The 21,485-nt window shown below is 42.3% G+C and overlaps 1 protein-coding gene across 5 annotated transcripts in view; it reads right to left on the reverse strand.

The window, feature by feature from the left end:
- cnc (NFE2 like bZIP transcription factor cap-n-collar) overlaps nt 1-20,104 on the reverse strand; it is a 50,934-nt gene extending 30,830 nt beyond the window's left edge. Inside the window, exons 1-3 of one of the 5 annotated variants that reach the window (XM_022854426.2) lie at nt 19,380-20,104; nt 18,821-19,260; nt 12,272-13,422 (exon numbers count right to left, since the gene is read on the reverse strand). In XM_022854426.2, the coding sequence (XP_022710161.1) occupies nt 12,272-12,706 (435 nt within the window). In that variant the 5' untranslated portion in view covers nt 12,707-13,422; nt 18,821-19,260; nt 19,380-20,104. Of the gene's footprint in view, nt 1-1,450; nt 1,993-12,271; nt 14,513-18,820; nt 19,261-19,379 lie in introns of those variants that run through there. The other 4 variants (XM_022854457.2, XM_022854443.2, XM_022854435.2 and 1 more) reach the window with 4 other exon arrangements.
- Nucleotides 20,105-21,485: the final 1,381 nt, after the last annotated feature.

Here is a 21,485-nt window from a genome sequence, read left to right on the forward strand (position 1 = left end):
GTTGAAAAAAAGCTCACATATAAGTCTTTTTTCGGCTGTCTTTTGAATTGCGCAGATATTTGATCCGTATTTTTTTTTAGTTAGCGAACGCGGTGCTATAGACACTCCTAATGCCGCTTTACACTGAAATGGGTTCTAGGTGGCAACCCCCGTCATGGGAATGTCTTTTTTTTATTTAATTTTATAAAAAGTCAACATGTAACCCTCTTTTAACTGCATTTGAAAACATTCAAGAAAGTATAAGGCATGCAAGCAATGCCTATAACAATAATTTTCCTCGTACCCGACGGAGGATTTTCCAGACGTCAGCGTGTCTAACCAAGGTTTTAAAGTTTTCTCTATCCTCATACAAGTTGGCACCAGTACTACATCTCGGAACGAAATCCAGTGCCAAAATATTTAGTACTTAGCAAAAAAATTATTTAGTTGAACAAAAGTAACACATAAGCAGCTACAAAGGTTCTCTTTCATGTAACATACACGCATACATCGCAACACAACGAAATTCTTTGACACTGAAATAGACGGCAGGCTAAAGGCCGCGGTGCCGAACGCACGGACAGGTCAACGCCACGACCGCTCGTTATCATAAACAAACCAACAACTGCAGCACCAGCCGCTGCTGAAATAGCAACGATCAAAATCAGAACCAGCCACAGAATAGCCCATAATATCTTGGTCGTCACCGCAGGATTTTCTGCTACATATAGATTTTCCTCCACGTAGGTGAACAACCCAGGAGCGACTATCCTACGCAGTAGCCAGGCATCACAGCATGCTCAAGCGTGTTGTATCCCATCATACTTTCTGTCAGTGCGCTGAGAAGCCATCGAATAAAGTTTTACGACACCAGTTAGCGAGCGAAACTTTGAAATACAAAATGAAGAGTACTAGATGGCGAGCGACGCTAATGAAATAGTTCACCGATATATATATATATATATACAGAGAGAGAGGGAGAGGGAGAGAGAGAGAGAGAGAGAGAGAGAGAGAGAGAGAGAGAGAGAGAGAGAGAGAGAGAGAGAGAGAGAGAAAGAGCATTTTATCGATTATGACCAGTTTGAATGCCACGGTGCTATAAGAATTCGACAACACTGATAGCCAGCCCAGCATATGTCCCAACCGGTTCGACATTTGTGCGTTGGCACTCTGAAGAAATATAAAATATGACAGCCGAAATGTTTAATCTATAACAGTTGTTGGTTATTTCTACCAAGCGGTGCACAAAAGATGCATCCTTCATGGTTGTGTTTGTATATGAACATATCATGAGCATAACGTGTGAGCGGTATGGAACGAAACGACCTCTCATGTCGCACACCGCTCCTTAACAAAGGACAATGTCTACCTATTGGCACGCTATTGAAACAAAGGGGTCAGTAGGCGTAAACTACATCTTTTGGTTATGCTAATTTCAAAGGTGTGTTCCGGCAGCCAGGTGTTAACGCACCTTGAGATCGAATGAAAAGAACTCCTTAGGAGGGTCGTGCGGAAGGGGGCTAGCACGTTCAGCACGTAAGGGCGCCGATCCCCACCAACGTTCATTGGCGCCATCAGACAACCTCTTCATCGATAGGCACCTTACTCCGGACATTGTTGTTGGTTTGTTCGTCAAAATGTTGCCGCACCCTTTAGTCGGACGTATCTGGACACGTTCACAAAGATCGTAGCGCCACTTCAGATACGGCTGACAGCTTGACGTACGTGTGTCGCTCTTTGCTTTAACAAATGTTCCTCCGATTACTGCTAACCACTGGCGTAGACCGCAGTGTTCCCGGCTCAGCTTGGCGGATAGAGATTGTTCCAAGTAGTTTGGATACTGGTAAAGGACTCGCCCTTCACCATACCCAAGCCGATTGCCACCAGGTGACAGCCACTACACCTCAACAGAGCAGGCGATCGAGGAAGATACGGCATCGATGGACGAGCTGACGGATGCTTGTGTGCTGGCTCCGTTATATAGGCTGCACGTCACATGGCGGTACGCCTTCACATACACCTAAACGTGCACATTTCATGTGATATTGACGACAGAGGATACCGTGCACATACATGGAATATCGACGATTCCATCACAAGCGCATCGCAAGGGTGTTCCGCTCTTGAAATGGCAATTTGGCCGATCGCTCTGAACTGAAGTCCGTCCAAGGACGGAGTTGTGTGTGCGCTGTCTTTCAGAATTAAAGGCGTACGAACTTATCGTTAACGAATTGCGCAAGAGGGTTCAAAACGTTTTTTGCAGTTGTGCCGAACTGTTTTACTGTCTTAACGCCATACTGTGATACATACACAATAGACATTTAAGGTTCTTGCTATCGAGTACCGAACAGCTATTCCCTAGCTCGAACTCCATAAGATGATACAGACATTTGAAACACATTCGCGGTACTAACTTCATCTGTTAATGTTATTTACAGTAAACGAAACATATCCAAGTGATCTATCATAAGCTAAAAAGCTTAGTTTTAAAGACGCGTTACAAGTTATATGCGGTATAGCACAGACGTCTGCTAAAGCGAACAAAAACATTGTCAACCGCTTGATGGATGGTGCCTCTAGTTAGCAGCTAGTTTTAATGTCGTTTGTTCGTCCAACTTTATTAGAACATTTTTAGGAGCATATGGAAGTTTTTCCTAAGGAGAGTTGCACTAAAGGCATTGAATCGGATCGTTCGAAGTATAAACGCTTCATAAATTTTATATTAAATTCTGTTATACTTGCCCCCTGTGCCGCTGAGAACTAACACAGTTGTCTCCTAGATTGTACTGTAGCCAAGCCAAATAGATCTGATAATTTGGTCTTAGCCTGCTGATAAAATTATTGACATATTATTTTGACACTATAAGAAATATCCGTGTACCAAGCATTTCGCTTTGTATAATGAAATTTTTTTAAAAATTTTTACAGTGTGTAAAATAGCGATAATTACACAGGCAACAACTTATGGCACCAATTTTGGGTCTGAAAACAAATGTCATACCAAGACGTCGCGACCACCATGTCAAGATCGAAGAGCGATACCGGCGAAAAATAAATACACGCCAACCAGACTGCTCGGCTCATGAAGACCACTGTAGCATGTAGCCGCTGAGGCTACAACACTTAACCAGCGACGGTCAAATAAGCTAGTCGAGGCTTTCTGCACGCACGCCTACTCTGGTCGCTGGCCCTGTTTCTTTCTTTTCCTATCTTTCTCTACCTTCCCGAATCTCTCTCATTCGGCACTGCGTTGGCCAATACAACCCTTTCAATGTAAACAGGCCACGAGGGAACAGCGCGACCCAGTCTGTGGCCATGAACTTGATCGTCACCTGTCAGTGCCCGGTGAAGCGCTAATAAAGGCCCGAGGCAACGAGACAAAAGCCCGATCGAATAAACCGACGTCGTTATGGAACGACAGGACAGACAAATATATTAGCGGATCCATTGACGATCACGTGGAATAGTAGCATAAGCAGTTCAAGTAATGGTAAAAATAATAGATACGCTAAACGACCCTAATTGCATTGTCAGCAGGTGTGACAGGAAAACAGCATCTATTGTTTAGCACAACGTAAATGCTAGAATTGATGGTGTCGCTACGATAGTTCAGTTCAGAAAGAAATTACTAAACGATTATACGAACATAATGATAAACAAACATCTCTTCGTATTTACATCTTTTTTTTTTTTCACTTTGATCACTAAACTAAAGCCACGTCAATAATACGCAAAAACTACTGAGGAACAGTGCATCACCTTGTCAGATCACGCATATGTCAGTAAATGCGGTAGCTTCGGAGATTTTGAATTTAAATGTTTGGAAAGAGGACGATGCTTCGCAAGAATAATAAGTTCCCTGGCAGATCCACTCACCATTTAACAGCATCGCATTTGCCTTTAGGGACGATATTATCTCAAGCTTAGATAACACAACGCTTTTTCCTGCGGACTGAATCGCAGTTTTCAACGCCGGCTCACTCAAGATCCGCTGATCAATTTTTGCTGATTTTCTCAGGCATTGACCTCGTCATGTGAACACAGAAAGAGGGGTCGAAATCTTCCACATCATCCGAATCACCCGTTCAACTTCATAACGATCCTTTACTTTTAAACGAGTAAAAGATTATATAGATTTAAATGTGTTGACTATTTCGAAAACGGCTGTCGTCGTTTTTGAGCGCAGGCTTGGCTTGGCGAAAAACTTTACGGTGATAACGATATGGATAGGCAATGGACGTTTCTTATGCTAAAAAATATAAACTTCTTAATGCCTTTCGATGTAAACTTAGGAAAGATCAACGAATCAAATGGTCTTCTCAAAAATAGCATTTTGAGCATCGACAGATTTTCCAAATGGTTAATTCCTTCAGTCAGGTTTCCACGCTCTATATTTAAGGAACAAAATTCAAGGGACGGTTGAAACACATTGATTTTTCTCGTTAAATCGAACATGGCGTTGTATTTGATATTTCCACTTCGCTCACTTGAACTTTAAAAATTACGTTTCTCCTCGAAATAACGGAATGACCAATGACGTTTTAGCGTACCAACCCATAGCATTGTTACAGCTTAATAGCCGTAGGAGCAGGGGCTAGTTAATACAGCAGTGTAGGACAGTTGCGATTGAATAGGACACACGGTAAATAGGACACCACAGTCGAATATCCTGGAAAGCCATTAGTTAATGCGTTAGTATGCAGACGAGTTTAAAGTACCTGTGGGACGTTGTGGGATTTTTGGATTCCGTATAGTGAAACGTTCGAATCAGAGCAACTGAAATAATGTCATCGAGTAACTAGGGCAGGATAATAAAATAACGCAGCGTGACGATGTGGTGGGTTTATTAATCTCAGTTAAACGACAACAGACGCAGGCCAGACAAACAACTGAGCTTCAAGACAGTGTTCCAAGTGAAGCAGACCGGAATTTGTAATCGATCATGTGGTATAAGGCCCGGTGTGTATGCTTAGTATGGATCATGTTCAAGAAGACGACAAGCTACCCTATGAGCCTGGGTGTTCAAACTTAGCTAAAGATGATTCAATGTGCATATATAGTAACAGTAGTTTCTACGCAGTTTGACTGGTAATATAAACCCAAGGTTCCATATAAAGGAAAGGAAAGGACGGGGAAGGAATATACTGCATTAGCAAGTTTTTTGGCGGTACATAATATTTAACAGGGGAGCATTGAGAGCAAATGGCGACAATCAAGTCACGCCACTTATGTAAACGTCAGTAAACTATATTTAAAATATATTTATTGCCTATATTTAAAATTAGAATAATGGCATTTGGAAACAACTGTTTCAGTTATAACTTTTAGTTACAATGGATAGTTACAGCTTCAATATACAACTAAAACCCCTTAACAGTCGTTTGCTAGAATCGACAAACACTGTTCATTTATTCAATGTATTTTGATAACATTCGCCGCTCTATTAGACAAAAACATACAGCAGCTTATAAAATTATATTGAAATCGGGTCTTTTCAACTGGAGTTTTCACGCACACACAAAATCATGATATTTAATTCGAAAAGAACTGACCATCGTTTCCTGCTTCCCCTAGCCGCGAAATTCTATCGCAAAGGACTTGCGGCGGTAACACGTACGACAATATCGATCTGTTTCCTTCTGGTCCTAGGTCTGCATCTGTCTGATCACTACAACAACAGACAAACGAAAGGGGTACTTGGCCTGGTTGAGATCCTACTTTACTCTGTGACTAATGACTCTTCTTCTGATAGATTTTTGCGTGTTTCACGTCCGGTACTCTTCTTCAAGTAAGTGCAGTCTTACGCTTGATCATAATTTTGGCACGCCGCAAAAACGGTCAAAAAACGACTGGCTAGTGTTGTTATAGCTAATTCGATATCAAACCAGTGAAAACGAACCAGCTAAAGCAGATGCGTCTATCGCTTTCCAATACAGAAACTGCAAACCTCCCGACGACTGGGATTCTGACAGCGGCAGCGGGGAAACGAGAGTCACTCGGTTGTACTACAAAGGTAGCAGCGAAACTGCGAATTACCTCATAACTCCGTTGCACAGGGTACTCTATCACCCATGTATGGTAACACTATTGACGAGTGATAATCCACGACGAGTTGGCTGCCTACGTGACAGCTGGAGGAAATGGGATAGAACGAGGACTAGCTTACAATGCGAGGTCACCTTTGTGGTTAGCGTTTCACGCTGTCCTTGTCGCAACAGCTGAAGCAGCAGAAGCAGCAGCGGTAGTCTACGGAAGCTTTCACCTTGTTTTCAGCATTGTATGGCGGAACACAGCGTACGATGGGAAATAATAGTAATAATAATGGTGCAATAAAAATCAAGCCAACAAATAGCGCAAGTCTGCAGCTGAACAAAAAAAAAAAGGCTACAACAGATTCAGATTAATTCGATGCAGAGATTACATTCGAGTAAAAATGAAAACTATTGCAAGGGACAGCCGCCGTTATAATCAAAATGGGGTCAAACGACGACAGAAGGAACAACAATAATAACAAACTAAACGATATATATCTATGGTCTAGCCATCTTGATCATCCAAGTTGACGTCTTGGCCTTTGCATCATATCAACTTTTGAGAGCTGCAGCTTGTCCACCTCTCATGCCCTAATCTTCAACCGCAATAGACGTATATTGAATCATCGTAATCTATTACGATGATCGTTCATGGACAGTGCTTTTTGCTGTGCGGTAAAGCTGGTCGATATGCTAGCAAACGTGAAAAAACCTAAGGTAGTAAACGAAACTGGGATCCTCAATGCTGACATTACCTTTTCTAGCGTGGCTAAGCAGGAGGTGTCTTTGATATTTTGTCGTTTTTCATTAACATAGCGCCCTTTAAGAATGAAACATGTATCGCGCGTTTTGTCACTAGTTACGCTAGCTAAGCCAAACCAGTGGAACGAGAACTTGTTGAATAAAAAGAAAGAGCATGGTTACCGCCACATTTGGACACACGATTGATGCCAGGTGACGGAATGCCTGACGACGAGTAAAAGATCAGTTCTCTGCGATTAACTCGTTAACCGTTAACCAATGGAGCCTAACCAAAGTCAGCGCGACGGAGATCTCATACTAACGAAGCAACTCGCGAAAGCTGCACATACAAATGATTTCGCAAGCTCATAAAAACACACATACACAGTCATGTTCAGCCACCATGAAGCCAGAAATGATGAGCAAGACATTAAAAGAAAAACAGAGGGAAAGCATAATGAAATTAAAGTTATTGTCAGATCATCAGAAGGTAATGTAATTATATAATACTGATGCTTAAAGAGGATGCTAGCCGCCACTCTGAGTGATAACAAAGATTACCAGTTCACAATCAAGTCAACGAGAATGTTTTATGCATAATTTAGGTCAAACATCTTTTCTGTGCCAAAACATTTCCTCGTGTTAAGGATTCGTAAGTAGAGATAATTAAAAGCAGTTATGACTGTTTCCATGATGGTCCACACATATATATGTAAACAAGACGTGAAACACTCTATTCTATTATAATACATGAATAGTGCCTAATTGTGGTGACCAATACCGAACGAAGGTCCAGGTAAAAGATTTACTTCCACACGAAAAAAGAACAGCTGCCCTAGCGAGCAGCGAGGCTATTCACCAGAAATAGATAATGACAGCAGCCGACGTCTATGAACAATCTAAAAAATAATGCGTTTGAGTGCGACTAGCCCGAACAGACAAGTATGAGCAGACGCCAACCCGTCAACCTGTTTGCGCATTTTCTTTTTTATCGTCGGTGATCTGGACACGTGGGTAAAGTATGTTGAGACGAATGAACGCATCGACTAGAGCGAGACAATTCATAGATGTAGTGAGTGTATGTTAAGTAGGAAATAACACAGCAGGTAGATAACACATGGTAATACATTGATCATATGTCTACGTTAGAAATGTTCAGGCCGTCTTTCTTTTATTTACCACTGTTTTTTCATATCAGCATCTGCAGCGACCATAGAGATTATTTTAAGCCTAAAAGTTCACGCCAGATAGAATACGCGTGACTTGAATTCACTCTTAAATAAACTACTGTGGTATAGCAGAAGTGGAAACGCATTTATAAAGCACCTTATCCACGCATATTCACTACAGATTCGGTTCGGTACTGCTTAAAACCTTCGAAGTGAAACCTTACCTCTGTCACTGGAGAGAAATTAAGCAAATGTCCGCCGCTGGATTAAAAGTCAGACTACATACATGTCTATGGGACCTAAAATACTATAGGCGTTTACGATACTTTAAATATTGTACTGCTGCCTTAGGAAATTATAGTGCAAACACAACCATTTTGTTTTAGCGTGCACATAAAACCGATTAGTTTTGCCTGTTTGACCTTCGATATGAAACATTTCACAGCAAAGCAGTACTTTCCCTCTCAGTATTTTCTCCTTTCTTTGCCCGCAGCAGCCTAGGGAAACTTGCACCAATTTATCTTCCTAATTAAATCCTATTTATTCCTATTTTTTACTCTTAAACTGAAACACAGGCTTGTGACGGTGAAATTAAATACTCGCAAGGTATCCCTTACATCGAAGGTGCCCGTAGTATTAGTAGGTCCAGAGAGCAAAGGATAGCCTTACTCATCGATAATTTTTGCGTCCTAAAATCAACACTATAGGAATTAGTCTGCTACATTGGTCAGTACCATTCAAGCCTAAACTAACGTATAAATATATTTGGGCTCCAATGGTGGCCCAGTAGCGGTAAATAAATACAACGCTTCATAAAGGAGCCGGCTATAGATATTCATAAGACATATATTAACGTAAAAGGTTTACTTTCTATTAAGGGTAATCTGTCACCGCATATAAACATTGAGACAAATGGGCTATACCCTAACATCTCCATTTTATGCTCTAATGCTGGGACTATTTGCAATCTATCCATAACATGCGGCTTTGCCCTGACGCGCGCAGGACTCAGCTGGCATGTCCTCCCTCAATGAACATCGGCATCAACGCAGTTGGTAACACTTCTTCCCTGTAGACAACAACTTAAAAATAAATGATGCATTATCATGCTTTGGTCCAATTTCCATACTGATGTTGTTTTTACTGTTATTACAGGAGAAGGTTGCTCTTGTCGATGCCATCATGTGCGTCTGCTAATGTGACTGCTTGCACCCATAACAGTGTCATAATGTGTATAGGTCAAAGGTTATCGGCCTAACAGTTTCTGACGAATCCTACTTCCATTCGGTTGAATTACAACCTGTGCAGATGCAGCTTTAGTTGACTCTGTCTATTATTATACTTGGTGTCTATTATTGTACTATATCACAGAAGCTAATGTACTTTATTCGGAACTTCATACGTTTTGAATTTCGTAGTAAATATTTCTATAGTAGTAAAAATTCGTAGAAAAAATTCGTATTTCGTAGTAAAAATTTTCATCTAATAAAATGCCTTGGTCATGACGCTTGATTTTCTAACTAATTCCATATCGAGAAAAATTTCTCTTCACGAAAATTCTTCATTAAAGTACCTTCACGATCGGTTTCTATCCAAGCAACGTTGGAATAAGTAACTGCGATGTTTAGGAAAAAAAACAACTCTGACCACAATTTCGTGCGTTTGTATCGGATTTATCAATACTGAGCTCATTGCATGTGTGTTCTATCCCACTCGAGCGCAGACTCAGGCTTAAGCTGCCACGTCTTATGAGAGTCAACTGTGTTAATTCAAGCACGGCGTGACGCGTCGTACAGACCCCAGCCGCAAACAACGACAGTGTGTACAAATCGGCCAAACCTCTGAAATAATGGCAGCTCCCCTGCTCTGCGTCGCAGCCTTGGATATATACAGGCTGATGCGAAAAGCTCATCTCCGGGCAACTGTGAAATGTGGTAGCGAATAACACACACCAAAAGAGCAACTACAAGGCGAAAGTGCCACTGTGTTTTGGCATGGAGCGCTGACTGGTTTTTGTAGTGGTGATTCTACCAAAAAATTATTGCCATTTTCTTATACCAGGTCTCCTAGTCATGTCGGACCGCCGCTCATCGCGCACATAAACTAAAGGAACAGAATTTTACTTCGCAGCATTTCCTTCCCTTGCTTCTTATTCCCGCAATGTTGTATACACCCTATTAGCAAAACTATTACAACTAATAGGATTGGAACTGCTGGCATAACGTGTATCTATGAAATGCCACAGCAAAAGCCGACCAATCAACGGCCCACAGAGCAGTCAACGAACGGGAGGCACACCGATAGCTCTCTTTTCCTAAATGCAGACACTTGTAGACATCAGACGCGATGACTCATACAGCGCCAACGTCGACTATAAAAAGGAAAACGGACGCACCGAGATATTGAAGCTGTAACAGCAGAAAAACAAGATCTATCCGCTAACCCCACAGCGGGCAGCGATGCGAACAAATGGACCAGTGCCAGCCAGCACCACCGCTGCTGCGCTCAATGCTACGCTGCTGAAAGCAGAAGTCGCCAGTCAGGCGCTACCGACCGACGCTAGCAACTGTAGGAGAAAACGCAAAATGTTAATCCGAAGAAAAATCCACAAGATCTGGTCTGGCACCATAACAGCAGCAGTAGCGAAGTTGGGGTCCATCGAGCCGCTGTTGAAAACGAGTGCGCTAACGACATCAGCAGTTGCTTAAATGATGCTTAAACAAGAAAGAAATAGCAGGAAATTGTAGGTATCTTCTGAATGGTGATGGCATGGATGCCATCAGGAAACCAATCGGCCGCCCGTTATCATTTGTTGTGTCAGGGTCTATAAGTAGTCGCAGAACATCCAAGAGCAGGGAAAACGGGACAGAAAAATAGCTTGTTTTTTATCGTCCTCATTTCCAACAAATATTGTTCTCCCCCTACGAATAAAACAGGGCGCAAAACAACGCCGAAGACGTAGTTACGCGACGTCAGGTGTTCGATGATGCAACTTTTTCAGGATGGCTGACTCCTTGTATCCCTTTTTCTCATCGTTAGACTACGTATCCTGTATTGCAGATATATTTACACACGTACCTGGTATCAGTGTTTCTTGCAGATGATCGGGTGACGCAAATGCTAGAGCGGACAAGCTAGTACGGTCTGTAATGAATGTGGTAACGTGTTGCACTCAACGGCAGCTGCTGAGTACCCGAAGATCTGTAGCAAGCTCATTGTTGCCTACACTACTACCGTCTCTGTTGCTATAGCTGGCGTTGCTACAGCTGTTGATAGGCGAAGCTGCCTCGATAACAAGGATTGCTGGCAACAACATTGTTGTCATACATATTAACAACAAAAGATTACATTAATATTAACCATAAGTATAACAGTCCTATTACATCATAAGAACAAAAACTACGCGTGTATCTAGCCGGCCGTTTAGCTGACTCAACTTTTGCAAAGCCAATATTATCGTATCTGTTTTCGCTGTTGGCTAGTCGCGAAAGGAGTTCCTCTTTAGCTCTTACATACATTACGATGCACACGAAGAGACGCGATGCATGCGCGTTATTTTTGTTCTGCTGGGACTCAGCTGCTAAGGAACGAGTATTTGTAGTCGATTTGGTCCGAGCGGTCGAATAAAAAAGGTGGGTGGACAGTGATCTTGTTGTTGTGTTACGCTAGTTGCAGCGTTGCCACTTTTCACGGGTAAGATCGTCGTGTGCGTCACAGCTTCTATCGAACAAATATTACAAACCCACTTTGCATTTGGCATGTTTAGAAAAGGCATCAACTGGGAGTAACAGATTCCATGTATCGGACGTAACAACAAAAGTGAGGAAAACAAAATAAAACACAATAGATTAAGTTCTCTATTTACTGGGGGAACAAAACAAAAAGTTTATCAATTTTTCTTTTCCGGAGCGGATATACAATAGGCTAAAAGCTAGTTCTTGATTTCAAAAGCGCATGTATCGGCGTGAAGCGCAGAATATCATACGAGCACACGATACAGCCACTGTGAATCATTTAGCGTACAGAAGCAAACAATTGGTAACTTTGCTATGACATTAATACGATCTAGATACACTCCCATAAGGCTGTAAAGAGTATGAACGCTATTTAATGTTTATACCAAATAGATGCTGTGCTACGCACAATGCAGAAATAGACCGAGAGAGACAGGTGGGCAGACAGGCATTACAAGAATATCAGGTTTTGATTTGATGGGCATAGCCCATATTCCGCTGTTGTTTTTGCATGCCCTGCCTACAATGACGAACGTTCCTCCTACTAACAACAAGTAAGATTACCTAGTATCTGGACTACCCTATGTTAGCCTGTCTGAAAATACGCTCTACTTACTTCTCGTGTAAGTGAATCAGCCTGTTGGGGGTCATCAATCGTTGTGGGTCCAGCTGCACTGGCTCCACTTGGCCGATCCTGGAGATCTTCGGCTAGGTAGGCAATCAGGTGACTGTGCGCTCTCCGATAGAGGTACGACAGTCGTTCGAAGTCGTCGTCGACAAGCAAGTGGTGCTCGTCATCTTCACCCCATAGAAGCCCCTTCGGATGCAACGACGGCGTAAGGGGTGCCCCTGTCAACTGTAGAGCACCAATACCGCCCCGTAGTGAGTGGCTATGATGCAAGCCTTCCGGGTAATTCGACCATGGAGCCTGTGGCAACGAAGAGTCTGGTGATAGGCGCCCCTGGAACAAGCCGACGGCGAGAAGCAGTTGCAACCAGGCAGACTGCTGGTGAGGTTTCTTTCGGAAACCGACACGGCTACCCCCGATCATTTTGAACCAGTCTATAGGTTTCTTTTGGCTCTCCTAGTAGCTGTCTTATTTGTAAGTTATTTCGCACGACACACGCGCTACCTTAGCAAATAAAAAGACGATATGTTTAACAGGTTTGTATGGAACAGCCGTAATCAATATCACAGTAAGTCCCTTCGTCGATATATTTATTGTATTACCCCAAAGTTTTAAGGGGTGATAGTGGCACTCTTGTGTACTCTCACACAAATTTCGCGTCGTAGGCGATCTAGTAGAATCTTGTTGTGGTGTAGGTACAAGTAGTCGCCAACTCTATTTTTCTATGTGTAGACCTCATCCGCTCACGAGCTGGCTGACTCACTGTGAAACGTCCAAACAACCGCAACGAAAGGTACACTTATCCACTAAAATTTTTGCTATCATCTATCAACATCAGCGATCCGTTTTCGGTGGCGCACAGTTGCTTAGGTTCAGAGTTCTTCCTCTTGCCTCAATCACACCGCAATTGTATTTGTTCTTTGGTATCAAATAAGAACAGCAACTTAAAGTAACCTTTGCTTAGATCAGATAGGAGATACATTACAGGCCGCTGCCACTGCGTACTCCTCCCTCTGATATATGCACCCGATCCTGTTTGCCCTCTATGGTCTCTGATGCACTCTTATTTTCCTTGTAAATTTTGCATTGTCACGATGGCCTTCTGCCGCCGGCTGCGGGGTACAGGCACCACGACCACTCTAAGGTAAAAGGTCAAGAGTAGTTGACTCTGTTAGCCGATTTCTTTGTCTACTGCCTTCCCTATAAAAACAATTGTACTTAACTATTGTTATGTTGCACAGAGCTTTGCCACTGGCCATGTAGCGCGGGCTTTAGCGAACACAAATTCAATTCAAGTAACAGCCACGAATAGATCGAGACACTACACAAAAGAGTTGATTGCTTTTAATACTTCATTACTCTAGCTGATATTATATTTTAATAAAAACCTTCCGCTTTCCCAGTGTCAATGCCGCTTAGCTAATTGCATTCAACCTTCTCATCAGGCTAACATGACAAAATACAGTACGCTTTAAGCAAACGTGCACGTTGTCTGATTCTTTCCTTATAACAGATAAAATAGTGGAACAGGCAAAGCGACTGACGTTACTGTTCCCTGCCAATGTTCCTGTGGCCGATCGGCAGCGTTCAGCCCACTACCACCAAGCGAATGTTTGTGCCTTTCATTTATTGTATTTTATCAGCATTTGGCAACAGCGCAGCAGCTGCGGCCCTTGTTACTATCGTCGCTTACACAGTAGCCATTGCGCATTTGTCATTTCTTCGTCTCTCACTTGAGTGCCACTAACAACAAATATTGCATGGTGCCACAGACTGAGAGAAACACAACGGCAACCAGTTTGTTAGAGACTCTTAGCTTCACTCTCCCAATTCTTCCATCGACGTGCGGCCACCACTAACAACGACGACGACGACAACTACCGACTCGTGCGGCGCTCTCCAGATAACAGTGCGCTCTCCAATGGCTACAGCGGCAGCGGATGCTCTCGATACCAGCTGCAGTGGCGGCACCCTGAAGCAATTGAGTTTACGTTGGTTTTGTTCGTTTACAACCAGCAATACCCACACACAAGCAAACACGAACAAAAAATACACAGAACTTTAATTGCGCTCATATAAGCCATGTAGATTGGCAGGCAGTTGGCCCCTGGCCACAGCGCGGTCAGGAAACACTTCCAGCACCAGCCGATTCTTGGTAATGGGCAACAATTGCCTTTTCGACAGAATAGACGACGAGCCGACGAAAGCCTGAGAGGAGATTGTGTTGGGTCGACCAGTACCAGCAGCTGTCGAGAGTAGTGGAGAGGGTGAAATCGGTGGCGGCAATTTTCGAAACGTTGTTTGGCAGTATTCATTTGGACGGGCACGGCCTGTCCGGATTTACTACTGGCTTTTAGCTAACTGATCGCGGCGTGATGCCACGATAGTATGTTGGCTATTTGCTTGGAAAGTGAATCGCGATTCAATGCTGCAGTGATAGCCAACTGAAAAATGCCCCTTTCTGGCTATCGTTGCCGTAAGTCCAACTTGTTTCCCCCTGCTTGCTCTTCCTTCTGTCTTTGCCCTTTCCACTTTGGGAGCACTTGGTATCACAATAGATCATAACCAACTATCTATCCTAGGCGGGCACTTCACACGTGGGACGAGTACAATGGCATGCCACTAAATTGGCTTATCGCTCACAATACAAGCGATTAGTAGAATAATCGATGAGTACACCGAAATCAAAGAAAGCTTAGAAACAAAGGTTTCACCTGACTTGGTTTTTTCTTGTGGTGTCAATAAAGGGTCTACTGACCTGGAAGCCACTCACCGCATAAGCGGTTATGCATTAGCAGAAGATGGCCACCCATTACGCAGGGACTGTTATTGACAATTAGAGTAAGGAAGAAAGATTGTATCAGTCTAAATCTTTGCTAATTTGCGAGTAATATCTAGGTGAAATGTGCCTTATGTAGAGATGATGATGACTGTAAAAGCATTAAGTAAGCTATTCATTAAGGGCTTACCTATTCATAAGAATTTTGTTTCTAAATAACACTTAGTTACTTTTGTTTAATAATAAAATATTCATAAAGCTTTTGCTAACCGAATGAGGTTTTTAAGGTTCCGTGACGAAATTTTAAGTCTGTATTGAAGACACGATCCTGATTGATCCGTTCAGTGTGTGTAGCCCTCTTAATTTACCAGACTGTCCTATTACCTTTTACCGTTACGTCTCAGGTCGTAACATATTAATAGAAATTCGGCTTCATTGAACGTAACTAAATTTCTGAACTGGATTTCTAGAAAATAATATTCTGATTACGCGGATTTTCTATTTAGGATCTCATCAAATACTTCAAAAGACCTGCGTTGTATACCATATTGGCCCCTTGCCTTGTTCAATTATTTACATTTTACTACAACAATCGGCAGATTTCGAACCCCAGAACAGCTCGTACTATTTATTATAATTAAACCAATTAATGCAACTTGAGTCACTGCGTCATCTTTCCAGTCAAATTTATAGGCAGGCTATAGGGTACGTCCATGACGTAGGAGAACGTTAGCTAACAAAGAACGCTGCCTGATTCTGAGCGCTTCATATATCACGCGTAAATGAGGGTGTACTAGTGGGATTGCATAGGAAAGTGAAAAAAATGGGCTCCAAACGTTTCTATTCAAAGGATGATGACTTACCATCAGTACTAAAAATATAGTCAATGGATTCTGAGGCAAACCACTAGCTATGATATGGATAAACCTGAAATCTTCTAATTTCTCAAACCACTGTGATAACTACGAGTTTCTTTGCCTAGGCGACTTTTCCTATATTGTATCTGTGTTACGGAAAAAGGCGTGCATCTGCAGCTGGCTCTAGATCCGGTACGATTCTGGTTTCTCCCACCGGATGGGTAGTTCCAAACATTTAACCCACCTAAAACAGGTTAGTTATGGTCCATTTTTTTTTATCTAGCATTTCGACGTCAGTCGTAAGAGTTTTATGTGCTTAATGTACTCTCTGCTACAGTCCCCACAAGCCACAGTAACTGGTAGATTTTTGTCTATGTATTTGTTCTTGTTTTATGTAACTGACTTTGAAGAGTGCTATGAACACACAGTGTTACTATGTGTCTCATTTTTACAAATTATAGTTAGAATAAAAAAAATCGATTGAGAATGGTTGATAACGCTTGATAGTACTACTTGATAATAATAATATGGAATACGAAGTCCGTCACTTAGACTATATAGGAAAAACCCAACCGGAAAGCAGCTACCGCGCAAGCAACGTCTATAAGAGACAGAGGGAATGCTGTCGTATGCACAAAATAGTAGGAAATAAAACAAGCTATTTATAATCACGCGATTTGGGTGAACCTGGAGCGTCGCGCTCTCCTTGGACGCGACATTCAGGTGAAGCCTGACCCAGGGCAATACAGAACGAACGTTGATGGACACGTTTGGCGGTTTCTGGACATATTGAATTGTTCCTTCCCATATACCGTGCAGGTCGGCTTTTTCACAAGCTTGCAACTGTACAGGACAATTGTTCTGTTAGCAAGAAACAAGGGCAGAATTTCGTTATACATTCACAGTGAAAACACCCTTCTTTAAGGACGCCTCTATGTATAAGCTGTTGTTCGGCGTTAAAACAAGCCCTAAAAATAGTCTAAGACGCTTTCGAATTTAGAAAGCTAGGGAAAGTTTTGTCTGCAACGTCATTTCGTAAATCCCTCGCTAAGAAGTACTTTTGACCACTACCATATAATCCGTAACCATGGAATACTGTAAATCGAAAAGCAGTGAATTCTGCTGGCAAATATTCAATGGCCTAACACCAAATCCTTCTCCCCAGACCTATCGCAGTAACATACAATGTCGATTTGCTTACAGCAGCTCGTCGCATATATCGCAGTCTATGTCGATTAATGCAGTAAAGTCTCATGGCAACGTAATCGGTTAAGTTCATCAAAATCACGGCTATCGCCAGTGTCTATGTAAAAACATGTAAATTCTTAGTAAAAGTTTGGATTGTTTTTTAAACATGGCATTATTGCTTATATGAAATACAACGCTAACACTAGTAATCATGATTCATGGTCGGCCTTGCGTATATAATTCCGATACAGCAAGATTTGAATACATAGGCAAAATGAAAAAAACAAAAAAAAAATCGATCGTCATGAATACCATAATTTTCAACAATAATTGACATAATAAACTATCCTGTAGAATATGTGTCATATACCATCTTGATTTGTGCACTTTTTCCCATTAGTTTATAAAGACGACAGAGCAAATTATGACTGTGTGTCGTCTGCTCCAAGGAATCCAACGAAGTGTTCATTCTTCTTCCTTCCACCACGCCTCGAGTATCTATGCAAATATCCATATGGCACGGTGTCTTGGGACGACTGCATGTGTGAGTGTCCTTGAGCCCAAGATGGTACTGTCAGTGTACGTAGATTTGCCGTTGTGGTAGATAACCTGTGTGTATTTGTCGCTGCGTATTCGTTAAAATGTGTTTCATCCTATGACGAAGAGGGCCTGCGGTAAAAATTGTATAATTCATGCGAAGGACGAACATACAGGGTCTGAATCATATGCTAACTACTAACGAAACCGGCTTTACTATATCCAGAAATCCAGTTCCATTCTTTTCTGAGTACAGGAACACGAGCCAATAAATGCCACTTATGTAGCTCTGATTTACGCATGAATGACTTTAAAAAACACCGTATTGTAGTGTAAAACCCATAGGTTCTAACTAATAAAGTAACTGTCATCTAATGTCTTTTTCCCAGCTAGGGTATTGATTTATACCCGGCCGCAACAAAATGAGTCGAATTCTAAGATGTGCAGCTGGCCATCTGCTATTTCAGGAATTTTTTAATTTATCATGACTTACTTACTATTTATTTCCCCTAAGCTGTATTGGATTCAGTTTTCCGGGATTGGACACGATTAGATGAGTTAGTTATTACTGGTGATATAGTATCCTCATTTTTATGCGTATTAAAATTAGATTCTGGCGTCTTCCGAAGCATTTGAAAGCAAATATGGTAACGTTCTAAAGTAATTCGACTGCATTGCCTGATCCCGTCAATAAGCGTGCGATGTATACGTTACAAACAAATTCAAGCTTATTTTTAACTGTTGCCGTTTATTAATTCCAACCCCTCTCTCAGGCACATGAGCTCGAAGTTCTATTGTACAAAGACGGGATTTTTCAAAAATGTTCATACATTTTCCTCTTTGTAAATCGAAAAAATGATTTTTTCACGTAGTATAAGTTGTGAGGAAAATATATATATATGATAGATAACATTTGCATTTTGCCTTAACTTATTTTCACCCTAGCATTATTATCGGACTCTGTTTAATTTGCCAACAAATGATTTTGTTGGAGTTACTTACGATTTTGTCTCATTTTGTATTGAGTTCTATTTCGAATTTCTGGCTGAAAGTGACAACTATTTGTAAAATCTGTTTCGCCCACTTTTTGCGGATAATAAATGCCATATTCGATTCTTTTTTTTTTTTTTTTTGTTAGAAATTGCGCAAGCAACACCAAGATCTAGTTGAACTCACCATTGCGGAAATGTTATGTTGTTATTTTTAAATGAACCGAAAATTCGTTCCTGGTGCTTTTATGAATTCACTACACTCGTACGAACGGTTGCAGTCACGACGATTCGTAATCCTTAAGCAGTTTAGTCAATACAGATTTTGAATACAACGAGGTGAAACTTTGCTGTGATATTTCTGCGGGGGTGGCACCACAGACTCAGCTCTTTTAAGCGTTTTCAGCACAAGTCTCCAAGTTCCAGTCACTTATTATTGATTTTTGAATGGTAGAGTGCCCCTACTGCCCATCCGCGCATAGGACCTTTAATTGCGAGTCGAATTATAAGCCCCACTCACTCAGCGTTGAGTAGGACACACTTGGTAGCAGAAGAAGAAGAAGAAGCAGTACATGTGATCGATCTTCGTCATGTGTTCCTCAAACGCGATCTTTCGTTTTTTTTTCGCTGAAAATAATTTTGCATTGCTTTTTGTTATGGTGTATGTAAATAACGATGAACGATTCTAACGAATAAAGCTGACTATACTAAAGGTTATTGTGGTCGTATGAGCGAGACATACTTACAATATGATCTGGGGGAACCTTTTTGACGCTGCTATATGCTTGCTTAGAGGGAACCTGGGAGGCAGTCGGGGGTTCCGGATAGCGCAATGTATCTGACCGAGTTAAATTTGGCTGGTGATGCTAAGCGCAGTGCTTTGACAGATATCACAAAATTTCAATGCTAGTTGCTATGGAGGCAGTTGGTGGCGATGAGGCAACGCAGATGCAGATAGCTTCAATGCGTCGATGACGGGACGCCGCGATCGACGGTCGACGCGTCGCTCTCTGTCTGGTTAAAGGTTCATGCGTTGATCATTGAAGAGGTGGTTGACTTGCGTCAATGGCGGTAACAACCACTCAAACATTTTCTTTCCACGTTTTTGCTCCCTGGTTCTCCCGACGGTCAACACGCACTCTGGACCTCTGCTGCTCTCTGTATGGTTCTCCCTCGAGAGAGGGAGCTCGAGCGGGTCGCCCGGAGTAGTATCTTGGCGCAGCGATGGCGACGTTCGATGTAGCCTGACACGGCCGCTGAGTCTCCGCTGTGCCTTCGAACAGATGAGCCCGTGCGGATGGCGCAACAGTCACAGCTGGTAGTTGTCGTCTTAAGCCATGGCTAACAGTAGCAATACGACAAAAATGACCACTACTAACACAACCTTCATCAGCAGCAGCAATACGAGTTACAATGGCGAAATCTGCCAATGCTGCTGCTGCTTATTGCTGTAGCGAGTGATTGACGCGAGGGTTATTATCGTCATAACGGCAAGTCCCGTTGGCTCTCGACCAACTCTTGAGGTAAGCCTCTTTTTTTCCCTCCCCCGATGCCATCCAGTCACGAGCTGCTCGATACCTGTGTATGTGCTGCTCTATATTTAACAGAATCCACAGGCAGCGCTGCCCCTCGCCGCCGCTACCGAAACGGCGGCAGATGTCACATTGCAGCAGGAACTATGGCACAAGCCACAGCAGCGTTATTACTGTCAGCGATGTAGTTCTGATAAGGCACATCGCTTGCCTCGCGTCGATGATTCCCTACTTTTCCTTCGACAGTTCCAGTGTAGCAACTCTAGGCCTTGTAGCTGCTCGTGTCCGTATTGGCGTTGTACGGACGACGTAGCGCGACGAGTTGTAGCGACTCGAGTTATAACAGCAACTCGAACAGTCTCATGGTTTCTAACCGGTTTTAGAAATCGTTGATAGATTAATGCTCTGCAGGAAGACAACGAGGGTAACTTACGAGTCTGCTAAGTTTACAAGTGGCAACGAAGTAACGCTTTTTCTATGGACCCCACCATAAGGAAAAGTACGAAGATACCATTCGTGCCATTTGTCTATTGCTCCGGCCTGTGTCCTTTTTCGGACTTTGTCCATAGGGGGAATCAGAAGCTCGGAACGATACGCTGCGCTGTTGACTCTTCGAGGGGGAAGCAGCGCTGAGAAGCGGCTCATGCCAGTTGTTCGAGTTAATACCAATTGGTAAGCGAGCCATTCAGTGACAATATGTTTTAAAATTGTTGATCCACAGAAATCTAGTCAGCTAGATAACACGCAGCTTATCCACTGCCAGGTCTCCAGGGGAGAGTCCTCGTCAAAGCTAGAGCGAATGCCTAGGAGTGAGGCAGTTTGCTACTTACGAAATTCTCCGCTGGCTAGGGATGTAGGCCAGCTTGTGTACAAATCAGAAGCGAAAAGTAGTCTTTCCTGCCCAGTATCAAAGTACAGTATAAAAATAAAGAGTAAAAAATATGTGTTGTTAGACACTACGCTTGTAGGATATACACATATATTCCTCTATTTTAACAGACGTAAAATGAACACTTTCGAACTGTCAAAACAATTTTTCAGATTGTTTTGATTCTGTTTCTATTTTCAATATATACAATTGCAAAGTCAACGGCAAGTGCTATCCGCTTGCCATTAAACATTCAACAAATAGACTTTGCGGATTTCATCTTATGAAACCTTAGTATCATAGAATAATGTTAAATGACAACAAACAAATAAACACTTCTCGCAAAGGCTAATTTCTTACTATTTTGGGTCGTTTGGTCTATGGGGATATTTGTTTCTGAACAACAGTTTCCTGTGGGTTTGTTTTGCACGGCTCAATCAGTTAATCAGCGA

The sequence above is a fragment of the Varroa jacobsoni genome, unplaced genomic scaffold (assembly GCF_002532875.2).
Source record: "Varroa jacobsoni isolate VJ856 unplaced genomic scaffold, vjacob_1.0 scaffold_192, whole genome shotgun sequence".
In the NCBI taxonomy this organism is placed as follows: Eukaryota; Metazoa; Arthropoda; class Arachnida; order Mesostigmata; family Varroidae; genus Varroa; species Varroa jacobsoni.